The following is a 25,860-nucleotide window of genomic DNA, read 5'->3' as shown; positions in this document are numbered from 1 at the left end:
ATTTCACTCCTCTTGTAACCTTCTTTAAGAACAAATTCTTATTTACAATGACGCCCCAACCATTATGAACTGATTAAAGTGTATGTTGGGCGGAAGTCATCTGTCCCTTGGCTGCTGTTAAGGCAATTAATTTAGCCATTAACATTTATACATATTGACGAAAGCTCATTAATATGTACCAAATTTAGTCCAGACTGGAATTTAGCACTGTTCAAATGATGTCGGTTGTTGAATATTTATAGTTCTTGTACGTGTCTGGGAATGCAAGGACAGAGGGTATGAATGTGGAAGGTGGGGTGGAGTGTTTCTAGTTCAGCCTGAAGGGAACCGTGATGAGGTGCATGAGTCTCCTTGAGCACCCTGCTGTCTGTCAAACATTGACTCTAAATTCGATGGAAACTTCTTGTGGCCAGCTGGGTTTTAAAGGCACAATGTTACTTTAATTTCTAGTCAAAAGCGCAACCCTGGCTGTTTGTAAACTGTGGGGTAGGTCTTGGAAAATGTAACTGAGTATATAATTAGAATTCCACTCCTTAGACCAAACCAGATGTCCTGAAAAAGGATGAAATTGGCAATAAGCGACATTGTTTTTTTCCAGGAGGAGAAAGATGGAGAGCCTCCTAAAGATACACTGGACGACCTCTTCCCCAATGATGAGGAGGAAAACAGTCAAGGAAGTAAGCGGTCTGTCTATGACAACCATATCCTGCGTCGTCATACAGTATCGGATTAGTATAGATTCTTTCATGTTCATATCTTTGGTGCATAACGTCAAAGACATCTTGTTTTTTAGTTATTTATTTATTTATTATTAATATGTCTCATATTTCAAATGGAGTTGCTCTAATATTGAGCTGAGGACCCTCAAATCCGATAATTTTATTTGCACAGAACTGGCATTTTATTAGTCTTCAAATCTTTATATTCTATTGATTGAGAATTCCAAATCCATATTATACAAACGTAAAACTCTGCGGCAACAGCCCAAACCTTCTAACTGTGAACAAACCGCATATGCCCCTGCCCCGTCCTCTCCTTCAGTGCCGCATCAGCATAACAGCGCAGCGGTGGCCGCAGCCCAGCAGGGTGGCTATGAGATCCCGGCCCGCCTGAGGACCCTCCACAACCTGGTTATCCAGTACGCCTCCCAGGGCCGCTACGAGGTGGCCGTGCCCCTCTGCAAACAGGCCCTGGAGGACCTGGAGAAGACATCCGGACACGACCACCCTGACGTGGCCACCATGCTCAACATCCTGGCCCTGGTCTACAGGTGTGTGTGTGTGGTTGAGTGTGTCTTTGTGTCGTAGCCCACAATATTAACCCTTCTCCTGCTGGAGCCGTGTTATCACACTTATGTGCTGCTGTCCTTTGTCATTATACTGTAACACCTCTGTAACCACACATCTTCACCACCAATACCACTTATCTACACACTGTTTCTCTCTTCTGTACAGAGTGTATTCAGTATCTTTTTCTTTTAGACTTATGTATTTCCCTTTTATTTTTTTCAGGGACCAGAACAAATACAAGGAGGCGGCTCACCTGCTCAACGACGCACTGTCTATCCGGGAGAAAACCCTTGGGAAAGACCACCCTGCGGTGAGCTAGTCTACCAATCTCTTTTCTCACTAGACGAAAGGGACTTTTCTGCATTTTTGTTGTTGTTGTTAATCTTTGGTTGGATATTAAGATTTGCTAGGACATGGGTTGGAGTTGGTCAGGTTGAAACCGCCGTTAGCGGCTCCAAGGGCTGGTTAATCCTAAAGCATGTGGGCCATTAATACATTACAAGAAGGTACTATTTATCACGTTCCTAATGGCAAATCTGGTTGTCAGCACTTGGACAGGCATCTAGCCAGAGAGATGTTAGTTAATATGCATTCATACACATCCACATCACAGGCTCCTGGAAAGTACATGGGCATGATGGGAATGCAAAAGGTCCTCAGTCACTGTAGTGTAAAGTGCTCCCAAAGGTGAAATGTCCATTATCACAAATTGTATAAATATTGTCAATTTATATTAATGTCATAATGTAGTGGTGTTAGAGGTCTATAAGATTACACATTTTGTAGTTGCACTTTTGGGAGCACTAAAACAGTACAGGCTCCCTTGTTTGACTCACCTCACTGCAGGCACAGAGCAGCTACATAACATGATGAAAGCTGCTCACTAATCCTTCTGTTTCTCAGGTGGCTGCGACACTGAACAATCTGGCAGTGCTGTATGGAAAGAGGGGGAAGTACAAGGAAGCTGAGCCCCTTTGCAAGAGGGCTCTGGAGATCAGAGAGAAGGTGGGTGCAGTACATACCCAGTGCAGACATACTTGATACAATGTCAGTTCATTTGTACAGTGCTACATTCAATTAGCAATATTACCCATGAATGTACTCAACAATTGCAAATGTCACAATCTGGAATTGAACAGTAACTTTACATAGGTGGTGCTAATAACCGAAGTTCATCACCAGCTCATTAATCATTTTTAACTTGGCGAGACGTTGATATGAGGTCCTATTATATTTTTTGTAGCTTTGATGATAACGGAGGTTCTTTAATAAATGATGCCGTCACTCTGTCCCATAACAGTTCTAATGGTTTGATGGCAGCCATAACACATCAATGTTTTATCATATATACAGTATCAGTCAAAAGTTTGTGCACACTTATTCATTCCATTCCTCATTTTTCTTTATTTTTACTATTTTCTACATTGTAGAATAATAGTGAGGACATCAAAACTATGAAATAACACATGGAATCATGTAATAACCAAAAAAGTGTTAAACAATTCAAATTATATTTTAGATTCTTCAAAGTAGCCACCTTTTGCCTTGATCACAGCTTTGCACACTCATTCTCTCAAAGAGCTTCATGAGGAATGCTTTTCCAACAGTCTTGAAGGAGTTCCCACATATGCTGAGCACTTGTTGGCTGCTTTTTCTTCACTCTGCGGTCCAACTCATCCCAACCATCTCAATTGGGTTGAGGTCGGGTGATTGTGGAGGCCATGTCAATGGTTGCAGCATTCAGCGCTCTCCTTGGTCAAATAACCCTTACACAGCCTGGAGGTGTGTTTAGGATCATAATCCTGTTTAAAAACAAATGATAGTCCCACTAAGGGCAAACCAGATGGGATGACGTATCGCTGCAGAATGCTGTGGTAGCCTTGCTAGTTAAGTGTGCCTTGAATTCTAAATAAATCAGTGTCACCAGCAAAGCACCATCACACAACCTCCATGCTTCACGGTGGGAACCGCACATGTGGAGATCCTCCGTTCACCTACTCTGCGTCTCACAAAGACACAGCGGTTGGAACCAAAAATCTCAAATTTGACCTCATCAGACCAAAGGACAAACTTACACCGGTCTAATGTCCATTGCTCGCGTGTCTTGGCCCAAGCAAGCCTCTTCTTATTGGTGGCCTTTAGTGGTTTCTTTGCAGCAATTCGATCATGAAGGCCTGATTCACGCAGTCTCCTCTAAACAGTTGCTGTTCAGATGTCTGTTATTTGGGCTGCAATCTGAGCTACATTTAACTCTAAGGAACTCATCTTCTGCAGCAGAGGTAACTTCTGGGTCTTCCTGTTCTATGGCAGTTCTTAAAATGTTCCGCATTGACTGGCCATGTCTTGAAGTAATGATGGACTGTCGTTTCTCTGCTTATTTGAGCTGTTCTTGCCATAATATGGACTTGGTCTTTTACCAACTAGGGCTGTCTTCTGTATACCACCCCTACCTTGTCACAACATAACAGATTGGCTCAAATGCATTAAGAAGGAAATAAATTCCACAAATTAACTTTTAACAAGGCACACTTGTTCATTGAAATGTATTCCAGGTGACTACCTAATGAAGCTGGTTGTGAGAATGCTGTGAGTGTGCAAAGCTGTCATTAAGGCAAAGGGTGGCTACTTTGAATAATCTAAAATATATTTTGATTTAACACCATTTGGTTACTACATGATTCCATATGTGTTAGTTAATAGTTTTGATGTCTTCACTATTATTCTGCAATGTGTAAAGTAAAGAAAAATCCTAGAATGAGTAGGTGTCAACTTTTGACTGAGACCTTATACAATACGTCTTTCAGAATGAGTTGCTATCTCTAGAAATGTTCCAATGATTATTTGGCTGCACCTCAACTCGTGTTGGTTGATGCTTCTGTCCTCTCGCCTCCCATATAGGTGCTGGGCAAGGACCATCCTGATGTTGCCAAGCAGCTGAACAATCTGGCCCTGCTGTGCCAGAATCAGGGCAAGTACGAGGAGGTGGAGTACTACTACTGCCGTGCCCTGGAGATCTACGAGCGCCGGCTGGGCCCTGACGACCCCAACGTGGCCAAGACCAAGAACAACCTGGTGAGGGGGCTGCCTGGCTTGACTGCCGTGCTTGAGTCTACTGCTGCTCAGGGGTGAACAACTCATGTCTGCTGGTTTTCTCTGTCCTCTGACACTAATTGCACAAATCAGACAGTGGTTTCAAATTAAGAACAAAAACCAGCAGACACTAAGGCCATACGACACAGGTGTCAAACTCATTCCACGGGGGGTGAACTGACTCCCGACACCCGATTGTCTAGGGCTTAATACAAATATTTAAAAGACACTAGGCTTTCCATGGAATGAATTTGACACCCCTGTCCTATGAGAACCAAAGTTGCTCATCCATACCATAGCTCTTTGATCCTGTTATGTTGTTTTTATTTATATTGGTATTAGACGAAACAAGATGGTGCAAGGATGAGAATGAACTTTGTTTTCCTTTTAAAGATCAACCGTGATGGTTGCATCTGGTTCAGTGATTTTGCTTTGTGCGTACTTGTAGTTCAAAGGTGAAATGTCTGAACCTTTTCTCCGATCTCCCAGGCTTCGTGTTACTTGAAGCAGGGGAAGTACAAGGAGGCGGAAATCCTTTACAAAGAGATCCTCACCCAAGCTCACGAGAAGGAATTTGGATCCGTGGATGGTGAGCAAACTAGTCCAAAACTCGAAAGGGCCACAACAAACACTTGGGGATAGTAGTCACTTTGCCTCCTTATTTGCAAACTTTTTTTTCAGAATGTTTTTAATCTACACAAAGTTACAGTACGATCTAGTGTTGCTTTCACATTAAATGGCTCTTCCGTTCAATCGACATCAACGTGAGTCCATTTACATAAATCCTTATGTGAATTCAAAGTCTTCGGTTTCTAGAAGGAACAATAGAGCACCTGACTGTACTGACCATAGACGTACAATAAGTCTGTGGTTCTGACATTTTAGAACACCGTTCTTTCACACACAGCTAGTTTGCCAGCAGACAATGCTAACTGTGATTTGTCACATTTTGCCATCAATTGTTAGGATGGGTTATTATGACACCAAGTTAATGACAATGAAGTGTAGCGGTTCATTGCTAATGAGAACATAGTCAACATTCGACTTGAAATACAGAATGGTGCAGGCTAGAGCAGACTGATTTTAAGAGCTGTTCAATAAATACTTCATTTTTGAATTTCTATATTATAAAGAAAGCAACTGTTTACCAAGAGTATAGAGTATATGAAAGGATTGTTTACATCTAAATTTATTTTAATTTTAAATATACTAAAGATTTTGAATATATTTAAGGGCTAACTAAACAATTATTTTTTGGTTAAATTACCCCATTGGAAGAAGAGAATTTGACTTCTTCCTATATTGAATGTATTGGAAACCTTTTTCCTATTTTCTAGCATTTTGCAAGCTGTACCTGATATGCAGATGAATGATAGTTTTCATTTGTGTTGTTACGGATGATCGAAGTGCCATAAAAGGTCTTCTTGAACTTTCTCTCTAAATGCCATATTATTGTAGGATAATCACTGGGCGTGTGCATATGATGCACAGCAATGAAGGTAAGTGGAAACATTGGCGGGGTTTTTCCCAGAGTGAAATATGCACATATCTGAAACAAGAACAAAATCCAACTTGGTTTACATAGGTGTTTCTTATTATATTGCTCTCCATTTAATTATTTATTACCATTTGCGATACAAAGATATTTAAGTCTCGGTTTTGTGTGTCTTCATGCATGAGGGCATGGAATTGTCTAGACTTTGTTAGTTTTGTGTTTATTTTTATTTTTTGTTTTTTTGACTTGTGTAAAATTCCATACTTTGTTATACTTTATATAATAGTGGCATTGTTTTTTTCTTTGGTTCTTATGTCATGAAGTCGTCTCTTATTTCAAACCTTTCTTTGGAAATCCCTTCTTGTAGTAACACAATGCCTTCGTAACACTGTTATAGGATCACATGTAATTTTTTATACATAACATACATGACCACTTATAACTACTAGCATAATACTTATGTCGTTGTAAAGAAAACAAAGATTGGTTATCATACTGTTAAAAAAAAAAAAAATGATAGTGTCTTCATTATGATAGTGTTTTTCAGGCTTAACATGCCAAGATATTTCAAGTTAGCTCCACATGTATTCTTCTTTACTGTACTTTCATTGTCTTTCGCAGTCACATGTTATGTTGAGGTTATTGAATGTTTTTGACATTGACAATATTCTGTTCATTTTATTTGGACATTTCTATTAAATCAATTAAATATGCTTTTTTTTAATCCATAATGAAATTAAATGCTTTCATCAAAGTTATCTCTCAAGATGTAACATGCAAAATGATGGGTTGACTTTGATTTGAGGTTTTAGTATTTTTACACACAAGTGCCTTTCATGCCAACTTTATTTTCACGCATTTCTTTTTCCATATTCTCAATAAATTTGAGGCAGAATTGTGACCTTGTCTCTCTCTTGAGTTTCTTACCATGCCAATATAATGCACGGTTAATTAACAAATAGGTCTCAATTGATTCTGTGAGGGGGTGGGGATGAATTTGAGGGATTAGCAGAACGCTGGTCTCAGGTTGAAACAGCGTTTTAAAACCATCTCAAACCATTACTGAGATTGAGAGGCTGCGATACGATCTTGTCACAGGAAAAAAAGGAACAAAGTTGAACTAATGTTGCCTACATGTCAGCAAGGTGCAGCTGTCTACGTCTGTATCCTACCATTTGTTCAACGCCTGTCTGTTACTCGTTGGGTGTTTTTGCCAGCACACAGCACACCTTTCTCTTTCTCCTCTGTCTCTGCAGCTGAGAACAAACCCATCTGGATGCATGCTGAGGAGCGGGAGGAGTGCAAGGTAAAGTGTGTGTGTGTGTGAGAGAGAGCGAGCGGGCATGAACGGACATGTGGCAGGGGTGCCAATTCTTTTCAGGAACGCCTATTTGTTTACTTGTCAATTCAGTCTGGTCCCGTGTTGCTCAGTTGGTAGGGCATGGCGCTTGAAATCACCAGGTTTGAGGGTTTAATTCCCATGGGGGACCAGTAAGAGAACATTAAAATGTGTGTACTCACTGCTGTAAGTTGCTCTGGATAAGAGCGTCTGCTAAATGACAAAAATTAGGGGGAAGAATGCTTAGACGCAGCGATATGACATCATACACCGAGGCAGCAACTTCCTGCTAGCTGAAAACAACAAAAAGCTTTTCCCAAGCATGCCTCAAGGTGCACATTGCTAACAGCCAGTAGTGGTGGTCTGGACAGATTTAAATTCTGTTTTCTGTAAGCAGGATGTTGCCCCACTGTGTTTGTTTGTCATAGCTGAGTCATTTTCAAAAAATGTGAGGGGTTTCCCTTTCTGTTATTTAAAAAAAATCCAACTCTATTTTTCTATCACCAGAGCAAAGACGGCTATGGAGATTATGGTGGCTGGTATAAAAACTGCAAGGTGAACAGGTAAGAAAATTAGTCCACTTAAAGACTTGTAAGCACTACCGAAGTAAAGGAATGGTACTGATTAGCATCTCTGTAGTCACTGCAGTGATTTTGAAGTGACCTTGGTGTGTGTGTGTGTGTCTATCAGCCCCACTGTTAACACCACGCTACGTAATCTGGGAGCTCTGTACCGCCGGCAAGGCAAGATGGAGGCCGCTGAGACCCTGGAGGAGTGTGCCTTGAGGTCCCGAAAACAGGTCAGCTTCTCTCTCTCACACACACACACACACACACATTAACCCTCAAATCTCTAAAAACGCACACACGTTCAAGTTTAAATCCAAACTTGTGTATATTCAGTTATGGAAACGCTTGAACTGAATGTTGACATTCACAGAGACTTTAAGATCTATTGTTGCATATTGAGTGTTAGTATTTCCCTATTTCTTGCTTGCCTTTGATCCAGGGCACATCCATATAGTCATGGACTATTTTGCTTGATTGTGTGTTTGTGACTGCATGGTTTACTGATTTTTACCAATCAGTTACACCAATTACTTTCAATAATAATGTAAGAACAAAAGGTGAAATTATATTGGAAGGATTTGTGTGTTTTGTTCAGGGTGGGGTGGAGCTGCAGAGAGACGGAGACAGGAGGAGGAGCAGGGAGAGTCTGAGCAGCGTAAAATATGAGAGCCCCTCCGAAGCAGGGGAGGACGGCAGCGTGGACTGGAACGGGGTGAGTGCACTGCACAGACACACACACCTAAGCCTTCTTATATTATTTAGGAAGGCATTGAGTGCATATGTACTGTAAAATATATACAAAAGTATGTGGACACCCCTTCAAATTAGTATATTAGGCTATTTCAGCTGCACCCGTTGCTGACAGGTGTATAAAATCGAGCACACCGCCATGCAATCTCCATAGGCCACCAATGGCAGTAGAATGGCCTTACAAAAAAGCTCAGTGACTTTCAACGTGGCACCATCATAGGATGCCACCTTTCCAACAAGTAAGTTTGTCAATTTCTGCCCTGCTAGAGCTGCCCCGCTCAAATGTAAGTGCTGTTATTGTGATGTGGAAACGTTTAGGAGCAACAACGGCTCAGCCGCGAAGTGGTAGGCAACACAAGCTCACAGAATGGGACAGTTGAAGCGTGTAAAAATCATCCGTCCTCACTCACTACCGAGTTCCAAACTGCCTCTTCAAGCAAAGTCAGCACAAGAACTCATTGGGAGCTTCACGAAATGGGTTTCGATGGCAGTCCGATGGATGAACCCGGGTTTGGCGGATGCTAGGAGAACGCATAGAGCAAACTGTAAAGTTTGGTGGAGAAGGAATAATGGTCTGAGGCTGTTTTTCATGGTTTGGGCTCAGCCCCTCAGTTCCGGTGAAAGGAAATCTTAACGCTACAGCATACAATTACATTCCAGACGATTCTGTCCTTCCAACTTTGTGGCAACAGTTTGGGGTAGACCCTTTCCTGTTTCAGCATGATAATTCCCTGCACACAACGCCATACAGAAATGGTTTGTCAAGATTGGTGTGGAAGAACTTTACTGCCCTGCAGAGCCCTGACCTCAACCCCATCGATCACCTTTGGAATGAATTGGAATGCTGACTACGAGCCAGGTCTAATCGCCCAACATCTATGCCCGACCTCACTAATGCTCTTGTTGCTCAATGGAAACAAGTGCCCGCAGCAATGTTCCAACATCTAGTGGAAAGCCTACGCAGAAGAGTGGAGGCTGTTAAAGCAGCAAAGGTGGGACCAACTCGATATTAATGCCCATGATTTTGGAATGAGATGTTCGACGAGCACTTGTCAATCCAGAAGAAATGTTATTTATATCCTCTAATAATGTATTTTATATATTATACTTGGTTTAATATATACTAGGTATACATGAGACTGACCAGGTGAATCCGGGTGAAAGCTATAATCCCTTATTGATGTCACTTGTTAAATCCACTTCAATCAGTGTAGATGGAGGGAGACTGGTTGAAGAGGGATTTCTAAGCCTTGAGACATCGATTGTGCCATTCAGAGGGTGAATGGGCAAGGCAAAAAATGTAAGTGCCTTTGAACGGGATATGATAGTAGGTGCCAGGCGCACCGGTTTGTGTCAAGAACTGCAAAGCTGCTGGGTTTTTCACGTTCAACAGTTTCCTGTGTGTATCAAGAATGGTCCACCACCCAAAGGACATCCAGCCAACTTGACAAGACCGTAGGAAGCATTGGAGTCAACATGGGCCAGCATCCCTGTGGAACTCTTTCGACACCTTGTAGAGTCCATGCCTTGACGAATTGAGGCTGTTCAATATTAGGAAGGTGTTCCTAATGTTTGGTATACTCGGTGTATAATGGTTTCTAATCCGTTTTAAAGCAGATTCTCCACAGCCCTGCTCCCAACTGTAGATGGCTAGGTGCACGCTGCATTGCAGGGTGAGCAGACTGCCAAGGTGCCCCTCGAGTCCCACTGCGGTTCACACTGATTGTCATTAGCTGACTCATCGGTTTTGCGTTCAGTGCAGCATAGTGAATACTACAAAAGCTTTGTCTTCTCTAAACCTTTTCAAATGATTACTGTGGTTTATAATTGTCATTTGTGGCCCTACACTGTGTCTTCTACATTTAATTCTTTACGACAAATGCAAGTGTGCAGTCATGTTTGATACTGATTTTATTTATATTTGTCATAAAATAATGTTCTAAGCTTTGTTCTAATCTTGCTATGTTCCTCTCTAAAATGGTGTGTTAACCTTGTGTTTTTCTGCCTGTCATTTTTTTCTTCTTTCTCTTTTTTGTTGTATGTCTCTCCTCATCTCTCTCTTGTATCGGTCTCTTTTGCTCTCCACTTTTCTTCTTGTTCTCTTCTCTTTGTCCTTCATTCATTCATTAGGCCTAAATCAGTGGGATGAACTTCCTCCGCCTCACTCTTCTCAACCAATCAAAATCAAGCCAATCGAATCAAAATGGATGCCCCTCGTCATTTCCTCTGTGTGAAGCCTCTTCTAATCCCTCATGGAGGACTGTTCCTTCATCCCCACTCCAAATCCTGGCCCAAACTGATTATACCTTTCACCGCCCCCTCTTTCTCTCCCCTCCTTCGTCACTCTCACACTGCCACACATGCTCTCTATCTTCTTCTACACTCTACCCCTCGTCTCCTTGTCTCTTGCCCTCTTCTTGCGTTTTCTTTATACCTCATTTTCTTTCTAGTTATCTTCCTATCTCATTCATGCCCACTGATTTCTCTCATCATTCTGCATCATCTTTCAGCCCTTCTCTTCCTCTATCCATCTCTCCCCCTCTGTCCCTCCCTTTCTCTTGCTGTGTCATCACTTGTATAGTGTGTTATATTCTAACCAATAAGAGATGTTGGACAGTGGCACCAGAGGCCAATTGAACACTGGAAACTTAACTATCAAAGCTTCGGATTGGTTGTTTGATTTTCCCCTCTTCTGTTCTCCTTGTATGCAAATATGATTCTTTTTAAATTGATCTTTCAACAAGCAGTTATAACGGCATCAATTATTAGTCCACTACCAAATGAGACCAGTCAGAATTTTTATCCTGTTTTGTTATCGCTATAACATTATTTGCCACTGAAGAGCAACTAGCTACAATAGTGTTTTTTATTTTGCTGCAGCCAGCTTTTTGCCCTGACGTTTGACCAGGATTGAACTACCTAGGTGCCTTTTTTTTCACTTATTTTGTTTTTCACTTATTTTGTTATCTTGCTACTTGTTTTAAGTGTGACCATGACCATTGTTAAATATTTATGCGTACTATTATGTTATATAGGAGGAAATGTAAGAAAATAAATAAATATTGTGACACTATTATGATTCCAAGTCACGTCGCCACTTACAAGCACCTTTTGAGTTTACGCATCGATTACTTGTGTTATTGAGATGTGTATCTGTCTCCTGTTTTATTTTGTTTACTTTGAAATAGTTTCTTATAGCATAGTGTTTATCATAATGCGTATTTCTTTGCATTGTCCCTCTAAGCAATTGCTTAATATTTTAAGCCATTATTATTATAATTATTATTATTATATAGCCATAAGTTTAGGAATTTTGGTATTGACTTTTTAAAGAGGAACAGCTTGCGAACTGTAGAATAAATGTTTGAATTTAATGGCATTTTGCAAATTGCTTCTCCAAACCCATCTTGAAAAATATATATATAATAATCTGTGTTTATGCTCCAAGCGAGATCTTGTTTTATGTTTTGAAGTAGCCATTGAAAAGGGACACAAACAGCAGATACACTAATTAATATACACTCTGCCGCACAAAGTTGTTGTATTTGACTTTGTATTTTGTAAGCTTCCAAGTGAAATTTTGTAAGGTCCATTATTTGGTTTTACCTTGATGGTCCTCTTGTTGTTCCTCGCATAGCTCTCCCTCTTGTTATCCTCTCGTCTTAAAAGCCTATTTTACCCTGCCATGACGTAAGGCAGTCATAACAGCTTATGTTAGTTTGACACCACTATGAATAGCCATGGCACACATGCAATTACCAAGGATAGCTATCTTGTCAGCCAACAACCTAGTTGCCTTGAACACAGTAACATGAGACCTAGCTGGTTGCTCAAAAGCTATACGTTATAAATTGACATGAGATTTTATGAATGCTGCTGATGACTATTGTTATGCTACGCTTTTAGCAGCTTAAAGCTCGACTTTCGGTTGGGGATTGAAGTTGGGTGTGATCATATTGTGAGACATCTTTGAACAGTTATGTTTCCTCACTGTAAAGATGTTTCAAACAACGCTGTTTCTTGAAATGTACTCACTGATGTCCACGACTTAACTGTCCCAGTTTATTTTGTATTTCCCATGTTTAAGTCACATTTAGTTTAGTTAGTATAAATATAGAATGAGGGGAAACAATGTACTTTAGTCTGTGTAGTACGAGTAACTAACCTTCTAGCTAGCCAGTCGTTTCAGCATTAGCCAACACCACCAAATTGAAGTTGCCTGTATGCCATGTAGTTACTCTAAGCACTTTAACGATGATATAACTGTTTCACAATCAGTGCAGGTATATACTCAATTATAGTAGATTTACAGATAATGGTTTAAAAGTGCATGTGCTATACCAAAACTGATGCGGTACTATGAGACTATTAGTTCAAGTAGTTAATGTGTATTTTAAAGTAATTACGCTATTGTTACCGTATGAAAATGCAATTCCACTTAACTGTGGCATTTTAGCATCTCAGTGAATGCCGCAAACAGATTAAATATACATATACAAAAAATGAGCAGTAATTGTAGAGCCAAAGCAGTAGTAGTGGAGCTAGCCAATTCTGACACACTGGCTGGCTGGTAGACTTATGTGGTGGAGCAATTTAGCTGTGTCATACTTTTTTTAATCGGTCCATCTGTTGAATGTTGTGCTCTCCATTACTGGTTCTCCTCTCCCGGCATTGTGTAGGCCTACGCACACCCTCGCTTGTTGTGTTGTGATGAATGTGTCTCTTAACCTTGTTTGACATCGACTGAAAATAAAGACTTTCATTTTGGGCTTTTCTTTGGCTGGATGCTTGTGTAAACCGACCTGAGGGGGAACCGCACATCCGATATGCTCTCCTCCCTCCCTCTGGAGTCCATTGACCTAGTATCACGGGGGAACCGCACATCCGATATGCTCTCCTCCCTCCGGAGTCCATTGACCTAGTATCACTACCCGGAAGCTCTGGCGCATGATGGCTTCACTGCCATACTAAAATGTAGTACACAGCAATAGGCTGCAAATTAATCCAATCACATTTCACCACCTTCTACCTGAAGTGTGCAATTGTACATTCTCCCTTGAAGTGTGTCAGTTTAAGGACTGAAGGTTTACTTCCGTGGTGGTGTGGCATCAAAGGCTAGTTTCTCAAAGCAAAGAACATTTCTACAGCTTCATCTTATTCATGCATTCTTGTTTGAAATGTAGGGTATTATCTTCAACACACTAAATTCTTATCTCTCCGGCCCCCTACTGGAGAAGTACTGATTTTGAAATAATGCCCTTGACTATGCCTTAGTAAGGGCAGGGTTTGGTTCGGTAGCTTCTCATCTGCAGCCTTCATTTGTACTGGTCTGAAAAATACTGAACAGTATAAAACCATAGGGTGGCTACCAATTTGTGGACTTGATTTTTAATCTTCCAGTACTAACCCACCATAACAGATGAAGGAAAGGAGACAAGGTGAGTATGAGTAAACCACTTTACTCGATACAACCCTGGAGAGCTACAAAGTCTGCAGGTTTTTGTTCTAGGCCAGCGCAAAAAACATATTGGGTATGGTGAAGGAAGTTTCAGGCTGGCAGCCTAGATTGATTGCTGATGCTTTTTGGAGACAGTTTTCCAAAGCAATCTGATATGTTTGGGCTGGACTGGAATAAAAAATGTCAGTAAGGGATTGGGAGACTGAGTTTACAGGACTGTCTGACCCTGGGCATTGTTTCAGGATGGCAGTTGGGTTCTGAGAAGAGCAGGATCGATGGGGAAGCTCCGGGACGTCATACGGCGAAGCAGCGAGATGCTGGTGAAGAAACTACAGGGGAACGGTCCCCCCGACCCACGCAGCCCCCAGTAAGAGACAAACATGCACAAATACACAGGGCCTAGTGAGTTCTCACACCACATGCAGTTAACATTTTTGCTGCCTTAAAGCTACAATATGTAAGACTTTCTCATTCAATTGGCTCTAAATGGCCATAAAAGTGGCCAGAGAATAAAATGCTTTGATGATTACATGAAAACTTCAGACCCCAGTGTTGCCCCTCTGGCAAATCAAATCAAACCTCATTTGTCACATGCGCCGAATACAAGTGTAGACCTTACCTTGAAATGCTTACTTATAAGCCCTTAACCAACAGTGCAGTTCAAGAAGAGTTAAGAAAATATTTACCACATAAATTGGTAAAGTCCGCAAAAACTTAAAAACAACATCAATGGAGAAGTCAACATACATGTGTAAGTAAAAACAAATGCAAATAAGTTCGAAAATGTACTACTAATGAACATGACGACACACACGTCTCGTAATAAGTAATGTTTTTGTTTGGTTATCTTTTGGAAATTGTAGAAATGAAACATTTCTCTTCAAAAGTTCCACCTAGGCAGGCTAACGTTAGTTAGCTCACTTAAACTCGCCCCATTCCGTACAAATGTGCGCAACAGCAAAATTCAAACGAGGCTACAAAGAAAACTAATGGGACTGGGTTGACTTCAAAATCTGGGGTGTGAACCTCGTTTCTATTCAGCGTTGATCGACATGGTAATGGCTCTATAGTATTGGAGAAAAGTTGAGAACTGACACTCCGTTAGATTGTGACGTGTCATGCCGTTAACGTACAGCACGCATAAAGAAACTATTTATTACAATCTCTCTCCACCAGATGTAGCACTTCCCTCATCCTTTAAAAACAAGAAATGGACAGTGATGGGGGTAAGGGGGGATGGATACCCAGTATTTTTTTGCGTCATCACTGCAAGCGATCGTTCTCAAAGCCGATGTTTACTTCTGAAGATCACTTTAGCACCGCCCTAAAAACCCGATTCGAAATTCGACACAAACCTTCAAACAGGTAGGTAATGACACATTATATAAACTCTTTATAGTGTTTTATTTACATTTTAGAGGCGATAAATTGGACAGATCGAGTGGGGAAAAAAGCAATTTTCCCACACAACATCTCTACTCACTAAGCATTAGTTTCGCTTCCCCACCCGACATTTTTAAAAAGTCCCGACGTGGCTCATTGCCTTCTTGAATCATGCAGAAACGGGCAGCGTGTGGGGGTCATGTAATTGTTTCTGTTGGAAAGGGGAGAAATTGTGCTTTCCAATGGTATTGACATTACAGTTGATCTGGAAGTATTACGTTTTTGGGGGCGCTAAAATAAGGTCAATTGTACGGACCATGGCGATGTACAAAAGTGAGGTGAGTTTACGTGAATTAATTTGCTAGCTTTCATACAGTAGGTATACATTGTAATGAAACAGGCAGGGAGCAGGTCTCGAATCCTTAACCTTCTAGCCGGAGGTCCGGCGCGCAATCGACAGTGCCGCAAAAGCATGCTGGTGCGGCAGAGTAAACCCAGGGTCGTTACAATATTAATAATGATATATTTAATATAAGTAGTCATAATTGACTGTAGCGCATATAAAGCACCCACAAACTACCAGTGGCTGAAAACACAATCGTCGGGGGATGAACACGTGACGAATTTTCGGGCCAAGGGTGGTCCATTTAAAAAAATAATTCCTTCCTCCCTTGCCTTGCAAGTGTATACTCTTCGGACCGCATGATACGTCATCAGAAGTGTCCACTTAATTTCAGGGCTGAGGGGATAGGGTGTGTCTTTTAAGTGTTGACTGCGTTTTAAACTCATAAAAGACACACCGTCCTCCATTTACCCTCGCCTTATGCCCTTGGGGGATTCCCGCGTCCACCTTTGTCGTTTGTGCAAAATATTAGCCAAACAAGGGAAGTTGGCAACGTAAAGCCCCTCAGCCTTCGTTCACTCCGGGCCTGAAACGCTCCATAATTCAATTTGCGATGATTGTACATCCTCTAAGAAAAGTTCGCCAAAACTTAACCAACACGGAGAAGGAGAATGGAGAAGTCCACATACAAGTGTAAGTAACAACTAATGTAAATAAGTTACAAATTGTGCTACTAATGCACATGACGGCTCAAACACGTATCATAAAAGTAATGATGTTTTTGTTTGGTTAGCTTTTGGAAATCACACTTATACATTTGTATTTTTCGATTTACCTGATATACACTGCTCAAAAAAATAAAGGGAACACTAAAATAACACATCCTAGATCTGAATGAATGAAATATTCTTATTAAATACGTTTTTCTTTACATAGTTGAATGTGCTGACAACAAAATCACACAAAAAATGATCAAGGGAAATGTAATTTATCAACCCATGGAGGTCTGGATTTGGAGTCACACTCCAAATTAAAGTGGAAAACCACACTACAGGCTGATCCAACTTTGATGTAATGTCCTTAAAACAAGTAAAAATGAGGCTCGGTAGTGTGTGTGGCCGCCACGTGCCTGTGTGACCTCCCTACCAGGCCTGGGCATGCTCCTGATGAGGTGGCGGATGGTATCCTGAGGGATCTCCTCCCAGACCTGGACTAAAGCATCCGCCAACTCCTGGACAGTCTGTGGTGCAACGTGGCGTTGGTGGATGGAGCGAGACATGATGTCCCAGATGTGCTCAATTGGATTCAGGTCTGGGGAACGGGCGGGCCAGTCCATAGCATCAATGCCTTCCTCTTGCAGGAACTGCTGACACTCCAGCCACATGAGGTCTAGCATTGTCTTGCATTAGGAGGAACCCAGGGCCAACCGCACCAGCATATGGTCTCACAAAGGGGTCTGAGGATCTCATCTCGGTACCAAATGGCAGTCAGGCTACCTCTGGCGAGCACATGGAGGGCTGTGGGGCCCCCCAAAGAAATGCCACTCCACACCATGACTGACCCACCGCCAAACCGGTCATGCTGGAGGATGTTGCAGGCAGCAGAACGTTCTCCACGGCGTCTCCAGGCTGTCACGTGCTCAGTGTGAACCTGCTTTCATCTGTGAAGAGCACAGGGCGCCAGTGGCGAATTTGCCAAACGTCCTGCACGGTGTTAGACTGTGAGCACAGCCCACACCTGTGGACGTCGGGCCCTCATACCACCTGTTTCTGACCGTTTGAGCAGACACATGCACATTTGTGGCCTGCTGCAGGTCATTTTGCAGGCCTCTGGCAGTGTTCCTCCTGCTCCTCCTTGCACAAAGGCGGAGGTAGAGGTCCTGCTGCTGGGTTGTTGCCCTCCTACGGCCTCCTCCACGTCTCCTGATGTACTGGCCTGTCTCCTGGTAGCGCCTCCATGCTCTGGACACTACGCTGACAGACACAGCAAACCTTCTTGCCACAGCTCGCATTGATGTCCCATCCTGGATGAGCTGCACTACCTGAGCCACTTGTGTAGGTTGTAGATTCCGTCTCATGCTACCACTAGAGTGAATGCACCGCCAGCATTCAAAAGTGACCAAAACATCAGCCAGGAAGCATAGGAACTGAGAAGTGGTCTGTGGTTATCATCTGCAGAACCACTCTTTTATTGGGGGTGTCTTGCTAATTTCCTATAATTTCCACCTGTTGTCTATTCCATTTGCACAACAGCTTGTTTGCTTGCAGCTTTATTGTCAATCTTCGCAATCGGAGGGTCCTGGAGTATTAAACAGGGGTGCCAATATATTTGATCCTTGTCTTTTAGAGAGTTGTATTTACTTATTACTTGTTTAACAAAATCAATTTCTCTGAGCAATTGTATTACTATAAAATACTATAATTGTAAAAAATAATAAATTATATTGCTCAGTATTTATTATTTATTCTATACAATTTTTGTTTGCTGATCTTTTGCCAATAATTTTGGACCTGACTACATACTTTCGATCTGGTTTTAGACATTCAATTAGGGATGCACCGGTGTGGATATTATTGGTTGTTATCAAATATCCTATCTATTTTTCTTTTTATGGCCTTCTCAACCATTCTAGCACAGATAGAAGCTGCAACCAAGTTGCTATGTTCATGAGGCTATTAAGAAGATATGTGAAATGACTTGAATATGGGAAAGGTTTAAAAAGTTATATTTGCATCACAAAGTGGCTGAGAAAATTAGGTGCTTTGGAGGCTGAATGGGGCATTAAATGCCAAAATAGCCAATAATGTCAAACGTGATTCATTTCAGTACAATGTTTCTCCCACCTGCTTGTATCCCCATCTGATTTCCATGCTGTCTCAATAGTGTCAAAATACCATTTTATATGTATAATATATATATATTTGGTCCTTCTGTAGCTCAGTTGGTAGAGCATGGCGCTTGTAACGCCAGGGTAGTGGGTTCGATTCCCGGGACCACCCATACGTAGAATGTATGCACACATGACTGTAAGTCGCTTTGGATAAAAGCGTCCTCTAAATGGCATATATTATTATTATTATATTATTATTTAGATGACTATTCACACACTGGAGATTATTTTAACCAAGAATCTAAAAAAATCTAAAAATAATCTAAAAAAATTGTATCCCTCTCCACTCCAATATTCATGATCTTAATTGTGTTTCTGCAACTACATCACCTCAAGTCTGACACTGTGTTTTTTGGTTAAGGATAATGCTCCAGTGTTTTTTTGTTTTGTTTTTTACAGCTATTGTCTTCCTCTTTATTAGGACCACCAACCCAGTATTTCTGTATAAGATTCAGTTGAAGATAAATAGCACAAAAATCATCTTAAATGTACTGTTATATTAATGATTAATCTCACACAAAGCAAATGCACTTGACAACTGTGTAAACAAATTAAAATGTTGTGACATTCATTTGACACACAAATTCACACAACATGATACACCCCTCTATTCATTCTAGGTCCAGTACCCTTCAGTGGCCTCACACGAACAAAGACACACACACACTCGCCGAAGCATAAGACATTTCATCTAAATGTGCTTAAATGAAAATGCTTTGTTTTTCTTTGCAGTATGAAACGAGCTGCCTCTCTGAACTATTTGAACAAGAGAAGTGATGACGATGACTCCTTTCAGGTAACACGTCCCCTAGTTGATATAGCGATATTCAATACTTGCTTAGTTTGCATTATGGCCTTGTAGCAACTTATCGGCTGCCTGCTGAATAGTTCACCTTAGTTCACCCAGGACCAAGATACCTGTTCTAAAAACACCCCCACCATTCTCTCTCTTCAGAATCAGGTTTAGTGATACCATTCTCACCATTCTCTCTCTTCAGAATCAGGTTTAGTGATAAAGCATGACCTTGTATTTTTTTTTAAAATCTGTATTTCTTTAATTTTCTCTCACTTTCTCTGTCTCCCTATCTCTCTCCTCCTGTCTCTGTCTCTCTCGTTCTCTTTACAGAGTCCAGCAGGTGGCAGGAGGCTAAGGCAGAGCAGGAACCTGAGTTCCAGTACTGTTGAGCTCTACAGTGGAACTGGAAACTGAACACACACACTCCCAACATTTTTACCAAATATTATGTTTAATTCTAAACCTAAATTCTGTAGTTTCCATTCCTACATTTAAACACTGTTTAATGTTATTGCTGATTTCTAGACATTGTATTAATTTTGTAGACTTTCTGTAGAATACAAAAAATATATTGTAAAAATGTGCTTGGTTTTAATGTCATTGATATATTGTGAGATTAGACCGCGAGAATCCTTACTGCTTAGCTTAGTTTGATACAAATCCCCCTAAGGTGCTCTGTGAAATCAGACACTCAGGGCAGTATATTGTGGACAATAGTGTTTCCCATGGAGACCAAGCCTGGATCTATTATTCAATATACCCGCAACTTCCGAAAGCATGGTGGGTCAGTACTCTTCCCAAATCAGAGAGGATTAGTATTTTCAAGAGCTGTCCAATTGAGCTATTACGCTTCTTTTTGCAGTGTTTTCTCCCCCTTTCCATAACCATGAAGATACTCGCTACTGTAGTTAAATAGTAATTAAGTCACAAAGATTTTATTCATGAATTTAGAATATAGAATCAAATATATCTGAGATTGAAAGGGGTACTTCACCTAATAAAAATGTACACAAAGGAAATTGTTTATGGAACCAGATATTTCTTGTTTATATAGGGGGCTCCCGAGTGGCGCAGTGGTCTAAAGGCACTGCATCTCCATGCTAGAGGTGTCACTACCTGATTCAATTCCAGGCTGTTTCACAACCGGCTGTGATTGGGAGTCCCATAGGATGGCGCACAATTGGCCCAGCGTCGTTAGGGTTTGGCCGGGGTAGGCTGTCATTGTAAATAAGAATATGTTCTTAACTGACTTGCCGAGTTAAATAAAAAATATAGCTCTTACTACAGCTTAGCCTTTAGCATGGTTGAGTGTAAAAACAATTAAAGTGGTGCCAGGACCGCTGGTAGCTTGTTCCAAATTACTTATTTGTTTTACCATGTTCATTAGTTTGGGTGTTCCTCAGAGGTTTTCAAGTTAAAGGAGCAATATGAGCACAAATAACTCTGGGGGAAAGCGCAGCTACTGAAATCAACCTTAATTTCAGTACTTACTCAGTAAAGGTCAAATGTCATGATGTAATTATCATTTTAGGTTAGATTGTAACCACATTGACCTGGTTATTTTCTGTTTCTTCAGGCTCTGTATAATAAAGTAATACAGTAATTATTTATCTCAGGGTCTGGAATCTATACTTTACAATGCTGTATCTTAGTTCTGATTCATGGTATACGGGTTCCAAAAGGATCCTTTGGGTGTCCCCATAAAATAAACCTTTTTGGTTCCTGGTAGAACTCTTTTGTGTTCCATGTAGAACCCTCTGTGTCAAGGGTTTTATATGGAACTAAGAAGGGTTCTACTTGGAACCGAAAAGGGTTCTTGAAAGGTTTCTCCTATGGGGACAGCCGAAGAACCCTTTTAGGTTCTAGATAGCACCTTTTTTTTCTAAGAGTATAGCCATATCTTCCCTGTTCTTGATCTGTTTGTGCTCTTGACCACTCCATTGCACATTCTCAAGCCCAACAGTCTAGCCTCACAGCAAAATTGTCATGTTTGGCATGATAATAAGTGACTTCTAAGTTGGCATGATAAAACAAACAGACCGGCACAGGCGAAGGCTAACTTTTGTATGAATGTCAAAATGTTTCAATGTTGAAGAGTGAAGGTAACAAACAAAAAATTCTATAGGTTTTCCTCCCTAAGAACGTTACTGGATTGATACCAAAAGTAAGACTTTTTTTTCAGCCATGCAAGAGGTAAGTTCCTTTAGATTTATTTACCAGTTGTAGCACAGATATTCAATTATATAATGAAAAAGGATTCTACTTAAATATAATGATTGATAACGTTTTATTGAGTTTGTATTATTCAGTCATGTGAATATAGTATTGAACTAAAAAAGATCATTAGGCTTTAATTGTGAATTTTTTTTAATGATTAATATTTGTTTAAATATGATTGTAATATTTAAAATGTATCACTTTGGTGCTATATATGTGTTTATATGTAGATGAGGTTTTTTTATTCAGATTACTCACTGTTTAAAGGGTCTCTCTGTTGGTGTAAAACTGATTGTTTAACATTCTCAGGTTATGATATTCATCTCATGTGATCATTTTCAGTCAGAATTCCTTCATTGAATGCAAATAAACACGAAATAAAATAGCTGCTATCATGTCCTGGTATTTATTATTATTATTATTACTAACCTTTTGATAGCCTGTGATGACAGTGAACATAATGTAGGCACAACGCTCTGGGCCTATGCATAACTGCAACAACAAACAATGTCATGTCAGTGCTGGGTTATCATAGCAAGCCGTCAGCAGTTGTCTTGAGAAAATGAATCAAATTATTTAACTTGTCAAGGGGTATTGCTTTTCTGATCATGGAAATGGAATAGAACAGAATATAGAATATAATTAACAAAATTGAGCCCGAGGAGGAATCGAGCCCTAATGATAAACTATCATTTTAAGAGTCAAGTATAGTGCAGGCATCGTTTAATGGAACACTGGTGGCTGACATACCAAGGATTTATATAAACCATATTTATAAAAAGCATTGTTATTCACACCGTCTTCGGTTTGACGTAGCACGTGTTTTATTTTCCAAGGACATGCACACGTGACACCCCCGCTTCCTATAGCACAGCGGCATTGAGTACCGTTCTCATCGCAGCAGGATATTATGCTGGCAGCACGACCGGGGATTTATTTTTGCCGGGTCCCCCTGCAAATTAATGCTAAACTTTTGGCATATCGATGTTTTTCCAACACTCTAGTGCAGTACGACTGTTTCTCACAGCATTGCAACCACCTATGTGATAAAAATGATATTTTGACATACTTTTCATTTGTATAATGTATTAAAAGGTTTACACCAATACTGACTGGTATGTTGAAAGCTATTGTGTAGGGCAGGTTATATTTAAAGGGGATCTGGACCTGTTGATTTGGCCTTGTTTTTCGGTTGCTCCTCAAAAAATGTTGGCCATGACAGATGCAAAACTTCAGTTGGCTTGGGCCTGTGAAGTTTGACGTGGGTGTTTCTTGGGTGTGTCATTGTCACCATCAAGACACACCCATCTGCCAGAGCTTTGCTCGCAGCTGTTTCATCCCACTCAATCAACAAACCTCATGCGGGTTGAGTTCAATAACTACAGACAGATAGGTGTGTGGTGAGATGCTGGAGGAAGCTTCAAATAGGTCAGTAGCCTGCAGAGTAATTTAAGAATGCAATTGCTGAATTTGTGTAGATATTCTAATCAAAGTGTTTTGATAATATTCAAATGTAATAACAGGTCCATGAATAAACCACCATGTACATAATTACCATAGAAGCAGTGTTCTGCTAATATAACAACGTGCGTCTTTCATTGTCATTCCCAGCTGATACAGATACTGGTCCTATCATAATTTTGTTTGATGGAAATGAGGCTACCTTGGCAAACATGTCACAGTGGTCATACCTTCATGTGTGGTTTCCTGTGTACAAAAGGAGTTCCTTGATCCTGGTGCAGAATACATAGGGTTTCTCCCTCGCCATATTGAATGATACGATTCGATTCAATAATTTTAAAAAAGGCAATACAAGTAAAAGCTGTTTACTACATCTTTTTATGCTGAGTGCCAGGTCTTTCTACATTTAAAGACATCAGTATCAAGCCCATCTGTCACACTGGACTTCATCACATTATCTTGCAAGTCTCCTTGTTCTGGCTCCATACATGTTTCTGTGAACACACACACACACACACACACACACACACACACACACACACACACACACACACACACACACACACACACACACACACACACACACACACACACACACAGTCACTGTTGAATTACCATAGGCATGTTTCTATGTTGAAGTTTGAACAGGTCCAGACTCAAACCTGCCTAATCTATGACCATTGGTGAGTGGGAAAGAGGTGAGGCTGGAGGTAAGGCCTTTACCAGTGCCCCATTGATGAGCATGGCAGCGTAGATCAGCCCTGGCCCCTCAAAGATACTGGACAGTCACACACAAGCACACTCCCAGAGCACTGATTACATTATCAATGGTGGTTATGATTAGCATGGTGGAGTCACCTTTTATTTCACTTCAGATATCATGATATGTGAAGTGAAATAGAATGGTAAACACAGTGATCAGGCTGGTCTCACCAGGCTAGGTTATGAAGGTGAATTTGGACAAAACTCTAAACAGTTTTGACCTTTGACCAGGTCAAATGTCACCAACCTGGTACTCCCTGTTCCATTTATAGGAATGCTCAAAGCAAGGACATGTCCGTGATGCTGAAGGGTCCCCTTGCTGGTCTCCTCTGTGTTGCGTGTTCGGCTGGACATATCTCGAACAACTGCAGCAGGCAATCCTCATAAACAATGTACTTCCTCATTTCATGAGGTGGTGTTGACCGAGAGGGCCTGTGACAGGGTTGTACAATAGACAGCCAAGTGGTAAATTGCATTTTGTTATAAAGAAAGGACAAAGCTTTTTTACTATGCACTTCACAACCAAAATGACTCTATTACTTGTATCTGCTTAGCTGGGTAATTAACCTACTAGTTTATCAAACCGGATATTTTTAATAAAACTTTTCAAATAACACACATTACAGTTGTCGATGAAGCCATCTGTGTCATCAGAGCAGTAACTCGGGTCAAGCGAATTCTATTCTATGCTTTACAAATGTAGCCTGACTGAAGCTCCAGATTGGATTAGATTCAGGCCGGTGACGCCATTACGTATTTTTGCTCCTAGATCACTGTATTAGTCAGATTCAGACATGAGTTAGCTACGACCACAGCTGCATCCATTATTTAGTTTTGCCCTAGTCCAGTGGTTCCCAAACATTTTATAGTCATGTTCCCCTTCAAACATTCAACCTCCAGCTGCATACCCCTTCTAGCACCAGGGTCAGCGAAATCTCAAATGTTGTTTTTTGACCTTTATTGTAAGTCTGCTACACACACTATAGGATACATTTATTAAACATAAGAATGAGTGTGAGTTTTTCTCAAAACCTGGCTCAAGGGAAGTGACAAACAGCTCTTATAGGACCAAGGCACAAATAATATATAATAATAATCAATCATTTTGCTCTTTATTTAGCCCTCTTATATATAAAACCTTATTTGTTCATCGAAAATGGTGAATAACTCACCACAGGTTAATGAGAAGGGTGTGCTTGAAAGGATGCACATAACTCTGCAATATTGGGTTGTATTGGAGAGAGTCTTAGTCTTAAATCATTTCCCACACAGTCTGTGAATGTATTTAGTGTTTATGCTAGTGAGGGCTGGAAATCCACTCTCACATACATTGGGGAGAACAAGTATTTGATACACTGCCGATTTGGCAGGTTTTCCTACTTACAAAGCATGTAGAGATCTGTAATTTGTATCATAGGTACACTTCAACTGTGAGAGACGGAATCTAAAACAAAAATCCAGAAAATCACATTGTATGACATACATATGTTTCCATAGCCTCCGTCTCCTCCTGTGAGAGGGGATACATGTGACTCCTGGGAAGTGCAGCATCTACCAGGAGATCTATCGCACAATCGTCCGTCGATGAGGTGGTAATTGAGTCGCCTTCTTTTTGGGGAAGGCGAGAGCCAAATCAGCATATTCAGGGGTACGGTGGAGACCTGGTCTGGACTCTCCACTATAGTAGCACCAACGGAAATCCCTAAACACCTACCTGAGCACTCTCGCGACCACCCCGTGAGAGCCCTCTGTGGCCAAGAAAAAGTGGGGTTATGACAAGCTAACCAGGGTAGGCCCAGCACCATGGGAAACGCAGGAGAGTCAATAAAAAAAGAGACTAATTCTCTCCGTATGACCCCCATGTGTCACCATGCCCAAAGGAGCGGTGACCTCCCTAATCAACCCTGACCCTAATGGTCGACTATCTAAGGCGTGAACGGGGAAAGGCACATCCACGGGAACGATGGGGATCCCTAAATTATGTGCTGAAGCTCTATCAATAAAATTCCCAGCCGCGC

At 41.0% G+C, this 25,860-nt stretch overlaps 1 protein-coding gene across 2 annotated transcripts in view; it reads left to right on the top strand.

Moving 5' to 3' along the window:
• The window catches only part of LOC118389123 (kinesin light chain 1-like), a 33,510-nt gene extending 12,498 nt beyond the window's left edge, over positions 1–21,012 (top strand). The window contains exons 4-16 of one of the 2 annotated variants that reach the window (XM_035778901.2): positions 599–677; positions 1,042–1,270; positions 1,512–1,599; positions 2,193–2,294; positions 4,188–4,361; positions 4,869–4,968; positions 7,131–7,180; positions 7,721–7,776; positions 7,904–8,012; positions 8,378–8,494; positions 14,233–14,357; positions 19,339–19,402; positions 19,733–21,012. In XM_035778901.2, coding sequence (XP_035634794.1) covers positions 599–677; positions 1,042–1,270; positions 1,512–1,599; positions 2,193–2,294; positions 4,188–4,361; positions 4,869–4,968; positions 7,131–7,180; positions 7,721–7,776; positions 7,904–8,012; positions 8,378–8,494; positions 14,233–14,357; positions 19,339–19,402; positions 19,733–19,816 — 1,377 coding nt within the window. In that variant the 3' untranslated portion in view covers positions 19,817–21,012. Of the gene's footprint in view, positions 1–598; positions 678–1,041; positions 1,271–1,511; positions 1,600–2,192; positions 2,295–4,187; positions 4,362–4,868; positions 4,969–7,130; positions 7,181–7,720; positions 7,777–7,903; positions 8,013–8,377; positions 8,495–10,662; positions 13,301–14,232; positions 14,358–19,338; positions 19,403–19,732 lie in introns of those variants that run through there. The other variant, XM_035778903.2, reaches the window with a different exon arrangement.
• Positions 21,013–25,860: the final 4,848 nt, after the last annotated feature.

Source organism: Oncorhynchus keta, chromosome 10 (assembly GCF_023373465.1).
Source record: "Oncorhynchus keta strain PuntledgeMale-10-30-2019 chromosome 10, Oket_V2, whole genome shotgun sequence".
Lineage (NCBI taxonomy): Eukaryota > Metazoa > Chordata > Actinopteri > Salmoniformes > Salmonidae > Oncorhynchus > Oncorhynchus keta.
The sequence above is the reverse complement of the archived record's forward strand: the minus strand, read 5'-3'. Positions and strand labels throughout refer to the sequence as shown.